This window comes from Protobothrops mucrosquamatus, unplaced genomic scaffold, assembly GCF_001527695.2.
Source record: "Protobothrops mucrosquamatus isolate PMUCROS unplaced genomic scaffold, P.Mucros_1.0 scaffold327, whole genome shotgun sequence".
NCBI classification, from domain to species: Eukaryota; Metazoa; Chordata; class Lepidosauria; order Squamata; family Viperidae; genus Protobothrops; species Protobothrops mucrosquamatus.
Genome location: NW_015386666.1, coordinates 113,644 through 127,139, shown reverse-complemented (window position 1 = coordinate 127,139; position 13,496 = coordinate 113,644). Strand labels below are relative to the sequence as shown.

The window sequence follows — 13,496 nt, the reverse complement described above, 5'->3', positions numbered from 1 at the left end:
AAATTTGATTTAATTTAATTTACATCTAATTAAAATTGACCCAAACTATTGGTTAATATAATACCTCCCTTTTCCAGATTGTGTCTGCTAGTTACACACGATAAATCTTGTTGTGAGAAATTGATATGACTGTAGAGTACAGTTGGGTTAAAGTTTGAATTGCTAAAGATGCTGAACTTAAAACATTTCTTAAAACAGCAACTAAATAAATAGATGTACTGAAATAAAGAAGTTCAGTTTTCTTTGGATTAATCCAGATTATAATGAATCCTGAACTGTATTTGAGATTTTGGCCTTATTGTGGTGCTACATAATCTTCACACTAATAGAGGCCTTCAGATCTCCACAGTGACCTTTAAAGGTCATCTGACATGATGCAGAATTAATTGTGTTATAGCCATTGATGTATTGTGCTGATGTTTGTGCATCTCCCAGCACAGGGGATGTCATAACTTGCTTTGCTTATTCATCTCAGTGTCTCATTAGACAACAATTACATTCTTTTTTATCTGCAGCTACAAAGTATTCTTTCTTGTCTTGCTCTTAGGATGAAATGAAATCTGTCTGTAGCCGTGACTCTTCCTAGGGAAGGCAGCAACTATTTTTCACTTAAATAAAAGGTCATGAAGAGAAACTGTTCAACAGAAGACTGCATTCGCTCTCCTGCAAAATAGTATCACTTTCTCATTAAAACGTCCTACTTGCTCACCAGTTCTTATAAGTTATTATGGTAAACAATTTTTTTAAAATTCCAACTTCTCAAAAGAAGCATGGATGCTCACTTAGCTTAATCCCTGGGAAAAAAGTGTTCTGCACTGCAAATTGTTGCAGATCTTGCTTGCTTCAAATGAAAAAGAAACACAAAATCACAGAATCTTGGGGAAAATATAATTTATTTTTCAGCTAACACTTCGTGGATTCCTTCTGCAACTATCGTTTCATATACAGACTACATCTGAAAAGGCAAATACAAAGACATATTCTGCAAGACATACAAATGTGAAAACAATTTGTATAGTGGAAAATATAATGGCATCAGTTTATCTCAAAATATAGGCCATTTGAAAAAAACAATATTAATGTCAGTGATTTGCCTGTTTTGTGTGCACAATATTACATCCAGTACTATGCTCTGAGAAATACATATGATCACAGTATACAGACTACAGAACTAATTTCATCATTATGAACAACTTTATTTTAAATGCCAACATGATGCAAAACAATCCAGCTAAAGGTCTTATTTTCTGTTTTATTATTAAATTAAACTCTCTGGGTTGAGGATAATTACCTAGCGATTGAATCTATACTCTGAAGAACAACCTGAATTTGACTGATAATGACTGACAATCAATGGACATTTTGATGTAAAATCAGACACATTTCTTTTTATCTTATATTAAAAGCAAAGTAAATAAAACAAAAATAATAGAAAACTACAGTGACTAAACCTATGGTGAGTTCTATAACTTCTTCTCCAACCACAAATCTGCTGATTGGGTACAATAAATCACTTTCTTGTAGGATGAAAAAAGCTGTGTTAAATCAAAACTACAAGTCTAGGAGCATTAGATTTATGGCAATCTAAGAGGAGATTTATGCATCCATTTCAACCTTTTTCCTCCAAATATTGATTGGCTAAGTACAAACATCTCTTCTGTGCTATCTCACCTTCAATTCTACAAGGATTTAAGGAATGAGCAATAGTGGAGAGATAGTATTGGTTATAGTTTTTATATATATTTGAAAGTCACTTCCAAAAAAGACACCCAGGTAATAATTGAGGACTCCAGCAACAGACATCAAGAACAGAAAAAATATGACGCGTTTTCCAAAGATGTAACCAGGAGTGCTTAAATGAGAATGGAAGAATGTTATTAGTTCATTAGGAAATACCAAAATTTCTGAATCTCTTATCAAAGCAAGATCCATTTGAATACAGTATAGCTTAGATGGAGTAAAATTTTGCATGAATCCATATCTCTGCAGCAGAGTTGTGAAATTATGGTAGCATATAAATTTGATGCAATACATTTTAAAATATATAGGGATAGATTAATATGCCTCTTAATTTATGTCTACTTAAAATGACTTATTGATGATTTTGGCAATGTGATTTTTTTTCATTTTTTAAAAAAATCATCACTAGAATACAGTAAACCTCTGAAAACAGTTTTAGGAATCCAAATAATAGCACCCACCCCTATCCAATAGGGGCTGAAAATTCTAGTACCACCCCTCCTGCTAATATCATAGACTTTTGTTAAATATTGGACGTGTTAAATATTTTTTTAAAAAAACTTTTAAAAGTTGCAAAAATATTGCTTGCGTCTGCTTTAGCTGACTATCCCATAATCTCAGTGCTTACTGCTATAAGTTGATGTGTCCTGTATATAAAACAGTGCAGTGGCTATGAAACAAGTGGTGCTTGACACTGGTAAAGGCAAACAGGATGAAAGGGATGTTCTAATCCAAGGAAGGTTGATGAACTTTTTGTGGTCTTCTATGTTATGTTTTGAATCTAACTTCTTTGTAATCTAACATTAAGTTCTTCATATGCACTCTGCAAAAGTGCACACTCAGGATCTCTAAATACTTAAGACTCAACTGTTCTGTGTTAAGTAATTTTGAATTTACACTTAGTTTCAGGATATAATAACCCCTTCTGTTCCACTATACTGTCTTTGTAAGAAACCCAATAGCCACCATGCACGTGGTAGCCATTAGAAATAAGTTACTGATCTCAGCATAGTTCCAATTTGTTTTCAGCATCCTGATCTCAGAAAGGGTATGGAATTGTCTGAATAGTGAGGAACGATGTTGGAGAGTTTGTGAAGGAGAAGGCTGGTCCTCTGGGTGTGCTATAAATTGTCAGTTTATATATGTAGTAACTCATTCGTATATAACTATATATATGTGGCAGATAGATGCACTGCACATATGTAACTCAAGCATATAAGACACTCCGAGTTGCCTAGAACTGCAAGATGGGAGGCAAATAAACTTAATAAAATAAATGAATATATGAATGTTGTTTGCATATGGATTTAAAGCACAAGGAACTGCAGAGAACAAAACAAGGTAGATCTATTTCCTTTATTCTATTCATTTCCTGCTCTGCCTGGCAATCCCCCAATCCTATTTAGAATGGCAGACTTTTCATCTTTTATTTGTCAGACTGAATTAGCTTGAGAGGGCAAATCTGAAACAGTCTTGCCTGGCTTAGTTTTTTCCAGATGTTTTGCACTACAACTCTTGCAATTTCAGCTGATTATTGGAGATATAGTTTAAAACATCTGGAGAGAGACAAATTAGAATTACAGAATATGGGATTAGTAATTGTAGCACTGGCAGAAGGGAGAAATAACTCAAATGCTCATCTGACAGCTCTGGGAAAAAATGATGGATTTACCTCTGGGTCCTTTCTCCCATGTAGCCAACAAAGTATTTTTGTCTCACAAACAAATACATCAATCCAGCAAAGGCAGCCGCAACTAAAATAAAGAAAGGAGGAACCTGTTTTTAGATGAGCTGACTTCACACATCATTATAAGTCATATATGCTATAGTTTACATAAGCATCTGGTAGAAGCCGCAATGATATCATAATGCACATATCATATGTCCTTCTGCAGATGCCCATGATGTCTAGGCCACAGCTCGTTGGTTTCATATACTGTGCTAAACCATGAACCATGATTAACAGACAATTGCTGTTTATGAAAACAGCTGTTTATAGCCAACATCATGCTATAAAATATCTATGTGTATGCCTTAGGATGATATTTATATTATTAGATCTCTTCCCATAGCTTTTAAATGGAGCCACCTCACTTACTTATCTTGATCTCTAGCAAGAATCTTTCAAAAGGAGAATTTAGAAAAAAATGTTCTTAATCAGTGGAACAATTTGCCTTCAGAAGCTATGGATGCTTCAGCACTGGAGGTTTTTAAGAAGAGATGGAACAACCATTTGTGTGAAATGGTATAGTGTTTTCTGCTTGAGCTATGAGTTGGACTAGAAGACCTCCAAGGTCCATTCCAACTCTTGTTATTCTCATAAAAGGGACTGGGGAAATAAATTTTAATATAAGGTCCATGTAATGATAAGAATTAGCATCTATTATTTTCCTTTCCTTTCTCCACCCATTTTTCCTTTTGTTATGTTTTATTACATAAACCAACAGTTGAGGACCGTCTCTGGGAGCTTTTCAGACTGAAGAGCAGGATCTGAAGTGTGGATTACCTACCTTGGCTGCACAACAGGCCAGCACACCAAAGGACAGCAAGAAAGGTAGGATATGCATCTCTGCAATTTTGGCTGGAGTAAAATTAGGAAGAGGAAGAGTGAGGGCACATTCTACTGAGATTAAGAGAATGTATCCATACCCATGAAATTTTTAAAAGTAGTTAACAAGTAGTGTATAAACTAAAATAAATCCTGTTTTGCTTCTTAATCTGTTAAAGGTCTTAAATAAAATTGTTCAGCATAAATAATATTTACACAAAGTTTAGTTCAACATAGGTCTCACTCAGTGCTCTGCTTTACATAGGAGACTGTGTGGCCATTGCCAAGGATGCATAAGAGATTTGTTTAGCTTGCAAGTATCCAGTTTCTTGTTTACATGATTTACATTTCTCTGTATTTTGTGGTGAAACAGCCAGCAGTTACATGAATTTAAAAACTGGAAAAATCTTATCAAATGTGCATATATTAAGGAAATAATGTATAAAATACAATATGTTAGGGGAACTTATTAAAACTATGCCTTTAAAAAGTGTGTGTGTGTGTGGTGTGTGGGGGTGTTTGTGTGTGTGCATGTATGGTATAAATATATATTTCAAAGTGAAATTTCAACTGAAATATTTGAAAGTAAAATTATTCTCTAGTTCAACAAACAGAATATGGTGTATTTGTTAGGAGGCAAAGCAGAAAAATCAAGGAGATGTTGAGAGTCAGATGGCACACAAGTTTAATAATAGATTCATAAATTAATTTTTTAATCATAAATTCCACCCTCTGAAAGGAGCATCTCGCCCGGGGATAAGGATGGTGCCTTCTCTTCTAAGGTTCTGGAAAATTCTAAAACCTGGCTTTGGTTTCTTGATGAAACTTGTTGAGATGGCTAAATTAACTTGGTTAGAGGAAAAAACAATATCTACAGTACATTTATGATTGACTGAAAACACCTTATAGACTTTTCACAAAAAATGGAATCAATGCATTTATAATTTGTAGTTTTGATGATTAGGAAAAAGTGGATAACAGAAAAGAGTGAACTTTCTTTTGTAATCATACAATAAGTGATAATTTGTAATTCTACTTATATTTCCTGCAAAGGAAATCTGAAGTTTCTTCTTTCTATTTCTTTTTCTTTTTTCTTTTTGTCCTCTTCCTTTTTCTTGCCTCTCTTTTCCTTTCTGCGTTTAGTTTTATTAGTTTGTAATATATATTAGTTTGTGAGATACCCACAAACACACATGGGAAGCAAGTGGAGAGTTGATGGCACCGTTGTTGCCATCTTTTTTAAAAAATGTATTGTGTGTGGACATCCCTGATTTTGCTTTGTATACGTGGTTGGAGAATTTTCTGACTATGCATACAATAGTTGAATTAGAGACCACTGGGTGCTGGGGCTACCAGATTTGGGTTGCAAAAGTCTGCATGATCATGAAAAGACCACAAAGAGAAACAGAAAACATTAACCCTTTACTATCCATTAAAGGTTGTCTGGACTCTAGAGTCTTGCAGCCCAAGTATGTAGGTGAAATGCCCTGTTATCTCCATTGACGTAACCAAGAAATAGCTTCATAATTGAAGGCCAGCCTTCTAGGGCTGGTGAGGTAGATAGGAATTGTGTTTAAAATCAAATTGCTGTATAGCTTGGCTCCACAAATTCCCAGGAAAGCCACTTCTGTAACAGGTACAGTGCTTTTTTTGTAAAAAAAAAAAAAAAAAGGTGCCAGAACTCACACGTGTCATACAACCTGCCTTGCCTACCCTACAAGGTTCCATCCAAAAAAGGTGCCGGAACTCTGTTCTGGGCATTCTATGACAAAAAAAGCCCTGAACAGGTATATTTAGCAGCCTTAGCGAGATTCGAGTTCCAGAATACCTCTTTAGATTCTGCCATTCTTGCAGCCACATCTGCAACAGTAAGAATAAATAAAATATATGGAACTTTCTCTCTCTCTCTTTGAACATTAATGTGAAAAGGAATACTCACTTGGCAGTAAAGACACGGTCAAAGGTGGATGGACAACACTTCTGATTTGTTTTGCCTGTGTTGGTTTTGCTTTCCTGTTCCACTTTGTTTGCAAAAAAGGCTGAGGTTTTTTTTTAAAAAAAAATGCACAATGAATTTTTATTGTAGGTTTTGCTTTTTCTTGATGTAGAACACCAAAGTTACTAAGATACATGAATATAATTATAATATCAAAAACAGCAACGTGAAACATTCGTATTAAGCAAACAGTTAAAATTATTAGTTTTATTTTTTATTTTATTATTTTAAAACAGCAATCTGTTAAAATATGTGAAAATATTTCTATGACAATATAATAGCTAGCTAGCAAAATGTCAGTATGAAACAGAAATATTGCATTGCAACAGATAGTTTTTTAAAATTCAGAATAGTATGGTTAGATACAACAAATTTACCCAACCTATTAAAAGCCTTCTTCCCATGCCCTCAAAATCCTGCTGTGCCACCTCACTGTGGTAGTGGTGGGGTGTTTATTGGAGGAGTATATGCCAAGAGTATATAATCTCAACAAGGTCATCCAAGCTGTGAAGGTCATCCCAGCTGTCCAGCTAAAGCAAATGGGCAACAGCGATATAGTAAGATGCTGGAAGCAAATTACAGTTTTAGGGACAATGGCAAAGGCATAATTTCATACTGCGTGGGAGAAGGTAATGGTAAACCTCTCCTGCACTTTATTAAGAAAATCACATGGATAGAAAATATTAAATGATTGGTAATACAGTGCTGATAATAGACCTGTTGGGTTGGATAGCACTTAACATGGAACAAGGAAGAACTGAAGATCATTTAGAAAACAAATGCTGTTCATGGCGTAGCTAGAATAAAGCCTTAGAGGCATCTAGTTGTCCAGGCTGCCATGCAGAAAAATAAAATCCAAAGGTTGAAAGACAGAATTACAATGTGAATGTGGAATATAATAATAATAATAATAATAATAATAATAATAATAATAATAATAATAATAATAAAGTTGGAAGGGACTTGGAGGTGAAATGAACTGACTTGCTTAATTAATTAATTTGCTTAATATGCAAAATGGAACAAAATTCACTTAACAACTGTCTTGCTTAGCAATTGAAATTTGGGGCTCAACTGTGGTCGTACATCGAGGACCACTTGTATTGGGAAGTTTCTAGGCCGGCTTTTCTGCAGATAGGGAACTTTGAAACCGCTACTGTCAAGCTGCTAGTTCACAATTATATCTCCATCTGCATGCAAAGAACAATACTGAACAGAAGAAGGAAGGAAGAGAGCTACTAATGTGCTCTATTGAGAAAAAGTAGTGATTACTAAGGAATTTTGCCACTTCCCCTTAACTGCTGCGTGACAATGCCCCAGTAGCCACTTTCTTCATGTCCACATCAAATAGTCTTTGTGTCACCCCCAGCACAAAGATCTGAGGAAGCTCAAAATCATCCTTAGCTGTGCTCCTGTTAAAGTAGCATTTTCCCTCTTCTCTTGCCATGTTTTGCCTGTTTCACTGATGATATTGTTGCTGGTGCAACCATGCATTGGCATCTGTTCAGGTCAGACTGGCACACCTGTTCCCTTCCAATGGCTAGAATCTGCCTTTCAGGGCCATTTTAGCTGAGGCTATAGGATAGGTTGCACCCTTGGTTTTTACAGAAGCATCTGCTCTTGTAATGCCTCTCTGGTATTGTTAGTCTAATTGGGGCTTCATATAAAGATGGGCTTAAAAAACTCTAGTCCTGTATTTAAAGAGAGGGCACTAATCCTGTGCCACCCAGAAAGTGAATTTAAACTAGGAAAGAGGTATGTTCTTCCTTCTGCCACCATTAAGTGCTTTTCTACTGCTTCTGCCAACGTTGATTTGGCATGGCTGTTCTTTATTTTTTTGCTTTCTTACTTGATTGATTGACTCTGTGCCATTAAATCATTGTTTTACTCCTAAAGACCACATTTTCTCCCAGACAATCTATTGCTAACCTAGTCTTTCAGATCTTCAGGGATGAACCCATCATCACCGTGTCCATCCATCTTGCTGCTGGTCATCTTTCTCTTTCCTTCCATCTTTCTCAGCATTAAAGTCTTTTCCAGAGATCTGGGTCTTCAAGGCCTCCATCAAGGATGAATTTTAAAACTGTCACAGTGATCAATATCAAAGCATTGGTATACGTGTGTGTCTGTGTGTGGGTTGTATGTTCAACACTGTTCTGGCTTTGACATACTAAGATGCCATTTGTGATTACTGTTGTTATTATGCTTTGATCAATCACAATTACTATCTTTATAGGTATTTCTTAGATACTTTCAGACATTGCTGGTCATGAAGTCAAAACTTTTCTTCCACTTTTTGCTTTTTCTTTTATCTCTTTCTTTTCTTGCATTTTCTGCTTTTTCTATGATCTGTTGCTTTTTTCTTCTTTGCTTAATATTAGTTTGTGTTAGTTTTTCCCATCTTATTTTGTTTCACACCACATCCTAGTGTGCACGTGTGACTTGTAATCCAGTCTACTTTTGAACACAGGCTTCTGTTGTGCTAAAGTGATAAATCCATGTTCAGAAACACCCCAATTGCCTATTTCTAGGTGTGAAGGAAGAGTCATCCTAAGCATGAATTCTGAAAAAGCTCCCTTCCACTTCACTCCCTCATTAAGCAAGTGGCTTAACACATCGAAATCATCATCATCACATTTTAAATGCGATGGATGGAAAAATGGAACCAGAGGAATCCCCAGTTGCCTTCTATGACTTGGCCCCAGGAAAAGGAAAGCTGGCCTGATTTCTGTGACACAAGAAGGATGACTATGGGGACAGCATAGTTGATGTTCAACATGCTTACCTGCCAGCTCAAGGCCTGGTGGAAGCACTTTAACGCAAGTATCTGAAAGACCCGTCTTCTTTTTTAATTTTTTCTTTTTTTCCTGAATGACCAAGGTCCATTTACATAGTTGCATCACAACTTCCTGAAAAGAAACCTCAACTTTGTTTCCAAATGTTGTACTTCCTTTGCCTGTGCTTTGCACTCATATCTATGCATCCAGGCCAGCTGCAGATTGATTCACAAAACCGGAGCAGCGGTGGAGTTATGTGTCACTCTCCCTGCCTTTAAGGTAACAGAAAATTCAGCTACTCCTGCCTGAAGATTGTACTTCTGACCTCATCTGGACCTTATTTGCACATAGCTATGAAGCCTGGATTCCATTTTTAAAAAAATAAAGGCAGTTCTCTGGAACATTTCAAAGGAGAAGCACTATCATGATGGAATTTAACTCTTTCCACACCCACTCTCTTTCAATGCTGGAAATAATTTCCCATATTTCCTTCATTTAGTTTAAAATACAGATTACTTTGGAACATGAAGCAGGAAGGAGGTATATGAAAAAGTGAGAGCATAATGAGATAAACCATAAAAAAATTAACAGGAAAAAACACTACTGTTCTGTGTCTAGCTAGGACCTTATTCCTCTTTTACCCTCTCAAAAGAGTGCAATCCCAAATTTCTAAGGGCTATTGCACCCTATGTTTCTAATCCAGTAGTAAGGAGGGAGGCCGATTGTACAAGGTTGAAACAGATGGAGAGATTTGCATTATAGCATGCTGACTGAAATTACTGTTCTTTCCCACAGGTCTCAGCCCTCTTCTTATGGAGGATAATTATAAGTCAACATGGATTAGGACTATTTCACTTAAACTCCAACATATCAGCTTCTGCAAGGAGGAATTCCTATTGATGGGCTATGAGCATGCACTTAGTGCATTTAGACAATGTATTAAAAATCAGGAAGTCCAACAGGATCCATCTGCTTTACCCAAGAATGGTTTCTTTAACAGTCAGTCTTCCCTTCACAAACCAGCAAGATATTTATATAACTGTCTCTAAATTTTGGAGGGCCCTAACTCTAGCACATTGTAATGCTCTCCTCACAGCAGTTCTGGAGGGCTGATACAAAAATACTGAGATATGAGCTGAGACTGTGCCCCTGTGGATAAGGGGCCATTGAAACCGCAACTCAAGTCCTGTTATTGTCATGGTTCTGACAGATGAAACTCTTCAAAAGAACTTCAAGGCATTGTTTACCTTAAAGAATCTTTATTTTGAGTAGCATAATATCGGCACTGCATAATCGAAGCCAAAAACTGAATTCCCCTCCCCTGAGCACATAGTATCAAAGCACAATTCCCTCCTCCAATTAACAGTCATAAATCACATTCCCCAATTAGCTTGAAGCACGGGCTTCCTCTCCAGTTCTCCAGCCGGCCAATTCCTTATCAGCTCTAGTTACAATAACCTTGTTTCTTAGGCTAGGTTTAGTGTTGTTATGTCTAGCTCGGGTAGCTGGCTCAGGAATTCTGGGAGTTGAAGTCCACGAGTCATAAAAGAGCCAAGGTTGCCTACCCCTGGTCTAGCTGGACTCTTGTTCACATCCCCCCTCCCAGCATCATCTAACTCTAAAAACAAAAGGTAAAAGATGGCTACATTTCCATCTGTTGTCAATGCAAAAATATCCAATGTTAGCAGCGTTGACAGTTATATTGCACCTCTATAACAGGGTCTTCAAACTTGGCCCTTTTATGACTTGTGGACTTCAAATCCCAGAATTCCTCAGCCAGCATGCCTGGCTGAGGAATTCTGGGAGTTGAAGTCCACAAGTCATTAAAGGGCCACGTTTGAAGACCCCTGCTCTATAAGGACTCAGAAGCTCATTTTATAAACACCTTACCTGACGAAATATCTGGGAAATTCTGATCTCTTTTATGTACAGCTGCTACAGTTGATTAGCATGATGAAAACATCTTTGAACATAGCTAAATTCTGCTACACTGTCTGTAAAATTAGGCAGATTTTGGTCAACTATTGATGATTCTAGCATTAATTGCAATACACTATTATGTCTTGTTCTATTCTATTTTATTATATTTTGTTTTAATTTTTATTCTGGTCTATGACAGAGGAAGATTGGTATCTCTCTTCTCTGATTTAAATTTCACTCCTAAATACTCTTTTCTTTTAAAGAAGAATATTTGTAGCTCAGAGTTGAAATGAGGGGTCCTTGGTGCTCTCTGAGCTTGGTGGTTTTCTTGCAGACATTTCATTACCCAAACTAGGTAACATCGCCAGTGCTAGCTAGCACTGGTGATGTTACCTTCGGTGTTACCTAGTTTGGGAATGAAATGTCTGCAAGAAAACAACCAAGCTCAGAGAGCACCAAGCACCCCTCACTCTTTATTTTTCTTTCTGTTCTTATTAAATGATTTGGGAACTTCAAAATATTATATCGGTCTGTAAAAAAGTGGAAATATTCTTCAATGTCTTAAGAAAAAAATGTCAGGTAAAGTAAATGATTCCAGTCTAGCCTTAGAAAATATTATCCTAGAAAGACTCTCTTTAGGTGTCTTTTCCCATGGCTGAGTTGATGTGCCCTCCACTGGTTCTTGAATCAGTTGGAAATTCTACTAGTATGTAATGTGCTGATCTTATTCTGCTTCTGTTGCCTTTGTTCCTTGGCATTGGTTGATAGAGTCTACGAGATTTTACACAACCGAGGCTGGCCTAGTACTAGTACTATAACTAAATACCCACTCATAGGTTGAGAACTTGATGAAAGCAATGCCATGGAACTTAACAGAAAGTGCCATGGTTAGGTGCCAATTTTTGTGTCCGGTTACTTTTGCACTAATATCATGCTACTATTTCAAGGAGTGAACCTAAAGAAAGAAAATAGAAGATTGCCAGTAAAGTTACTTCCAATCCATTTTAAACAAAATGGAATGTACAGTATGGTTTTATTCCTGTACACATAAATACACATTGCTTCAATACATCTGCAGTGGGGTTCTTTCTTTGTCCACCCCCCTTTTTTTGGTGTTCAGCTCTTCATCTGGAATTTTCACCACCATTTGAGTTGAATATGAAGCTTGCCTGAACATCTGTGTACTGAAATTAAAGTCTTAAAAACAGCATTATTAAGGCCATTATCCTACTAGCTAGGCAGTATAAATGTCTAATATTTCAGCACAAGGATGGTTGGATGATTCAAAAAGATGCTGTAAATGACTAGTGAGGAAATGGCCTAATCCCTCTTCCTCTTATCACTCCCATTACCTTCCCCAGACACTTTTATCATCTCATCCAGCCCAGCAGAGAACAAGGAAATGAAATGGAAGCCTTGCAACTGAGTGGTAGATCCCATGTTTTACATGCAAAAATTCCAGACTTAATTCCTGGCATTTCCACTCTAAACACCTGTAGAACCTCTCCAATCATTGTAGCCAGTACTCAAATTTATGAATCAAGAAGCCAGAATCAGTACAAGGCAGATAGTTGTTATAGTTATAGCTGTTGTTAGAAAGAAATACATATCCTTTCCTCTGAAAAAAATGTTGCTCAAAATAAGCAGCAACCTTCAAGAAATGTATAAAAACTTACTATAATTCACAAGAAACTAAAGGAGCTGCCAAGAGAAAACACACATAGGAGTTCTTGTTAGTTTTAACAATATCAAAGGAATGGATTTATTGAAAGAAAATGGTGGATCATTAAAAAGCAATGGAATTTAACTTCTTGAGGTAGGAAGAGCCAGAGCTATTGCCCTCAAGAAACCCCTCTGATGCTAGATCATATATTTGAGAGCTGAGGGATTAAGGCCAAGTCAATACTTCAAGTCATGCGAATATAGTGCTGGATAATAAATTTCTACTCCAGTTTGTAATTTGCCACATCCAACTTTTTCTCTTTCAATTTTCATCAAGTTAATTTTAGTTGAAGGTCCATACTATTAATCCATATTGAAAATTTAAAAACATAATATTAAAACTGCTAAGTTTGACCTAGGCAACCCCCAACGTTGAAAAAAAAGGAAAGCAGATATTTGGAAATTTTCAAATGATATCAACAGGCATGAAGGCATTCAAAAACAAGTCCATGAAAACACATCTTATTCAATCTACCCACCCAAAGCAAAATATATCCTTCTTTCTGGGGTTTGTATACAATTTTTGGTTTCATATACGATCTTCAGCCTTACCATTTTGGATGACACTTAGGAGGGTGACAATCACCAGAAGAACAATGTATCCAACCATGTCTTGGTCCATGCTGACAGCTTGTCTTGTGAAGATTTTCTGTGTAGTTCTGTTTGGCAACTCAGCCACACAAAGAGGAAGTTATTGTCTCCCTTATCTTGCATAATGGAAATTTTTTATGGCTTCACAGTCTGCAATTTGATAGCGTGTAATATATTCAGTTCAACTTTTCATTTATGAATA

General features: G+C 36.4%; 1 protein-coding gene across 1 annotated transcript; it reads right to left on the bottom strand.

The window, feature by feature from the left end:
- Positions 1–885: 885 nt before the first annotated feature.
- Positions 886–13,411, bottom strand: ALOX5AP (arachidonate 5-lipoxygenase activating protein). The gene is made up of 5 exons (XM_015815226.1): positions 13,256–13,411; positions 6,228–6,327; positions 4,251–4,321; positions 3,413–3,494; positions 886–1,852 (listed from the first exon to the last, which is right to left on the bottom strand). Exons 1-5 carry the CDS (start codon positions 13,323–13,325, stop codon positions 1,690–1,692), a joined length of 486 nt encoding a protein of 161 aa, XP_015670712.1. The 5' UTR covers positions 13,326–13,411; the 3' UTR covers positions 886–1,689.
- Positions 13,412–13,496: the final 85 nt, after the last annotated feature.

What these genes read in the sequence shown, in the direction of transcription:
- ALOX5AP (XM_015815226.1), bottom strand. Translation starts at nt 13,325, where the DNA reads ATGGACCAAGACATGGTTGGATACATTGTTCTTCTGGTGATTGTCACC. An exon ending in CCTAAGTGTCATCCAAAATG is followed by an intron (nt 6,328 to 13,255) that starts GTAAGGCTGAAG and finishes AAAAAACCTCAG; the next exon opens with CCTTTTTTGCAAACAAAGTG. An exon ending in TGGCCTGTTGTGCAGCCAAG is followed by an intron (nt 3,495 to 4,250) that starts GTAGGTAATCCA and finishes TCTTTATTTTAG; the next exon opens with TTGCGGCTGCCTTTGCTGGA.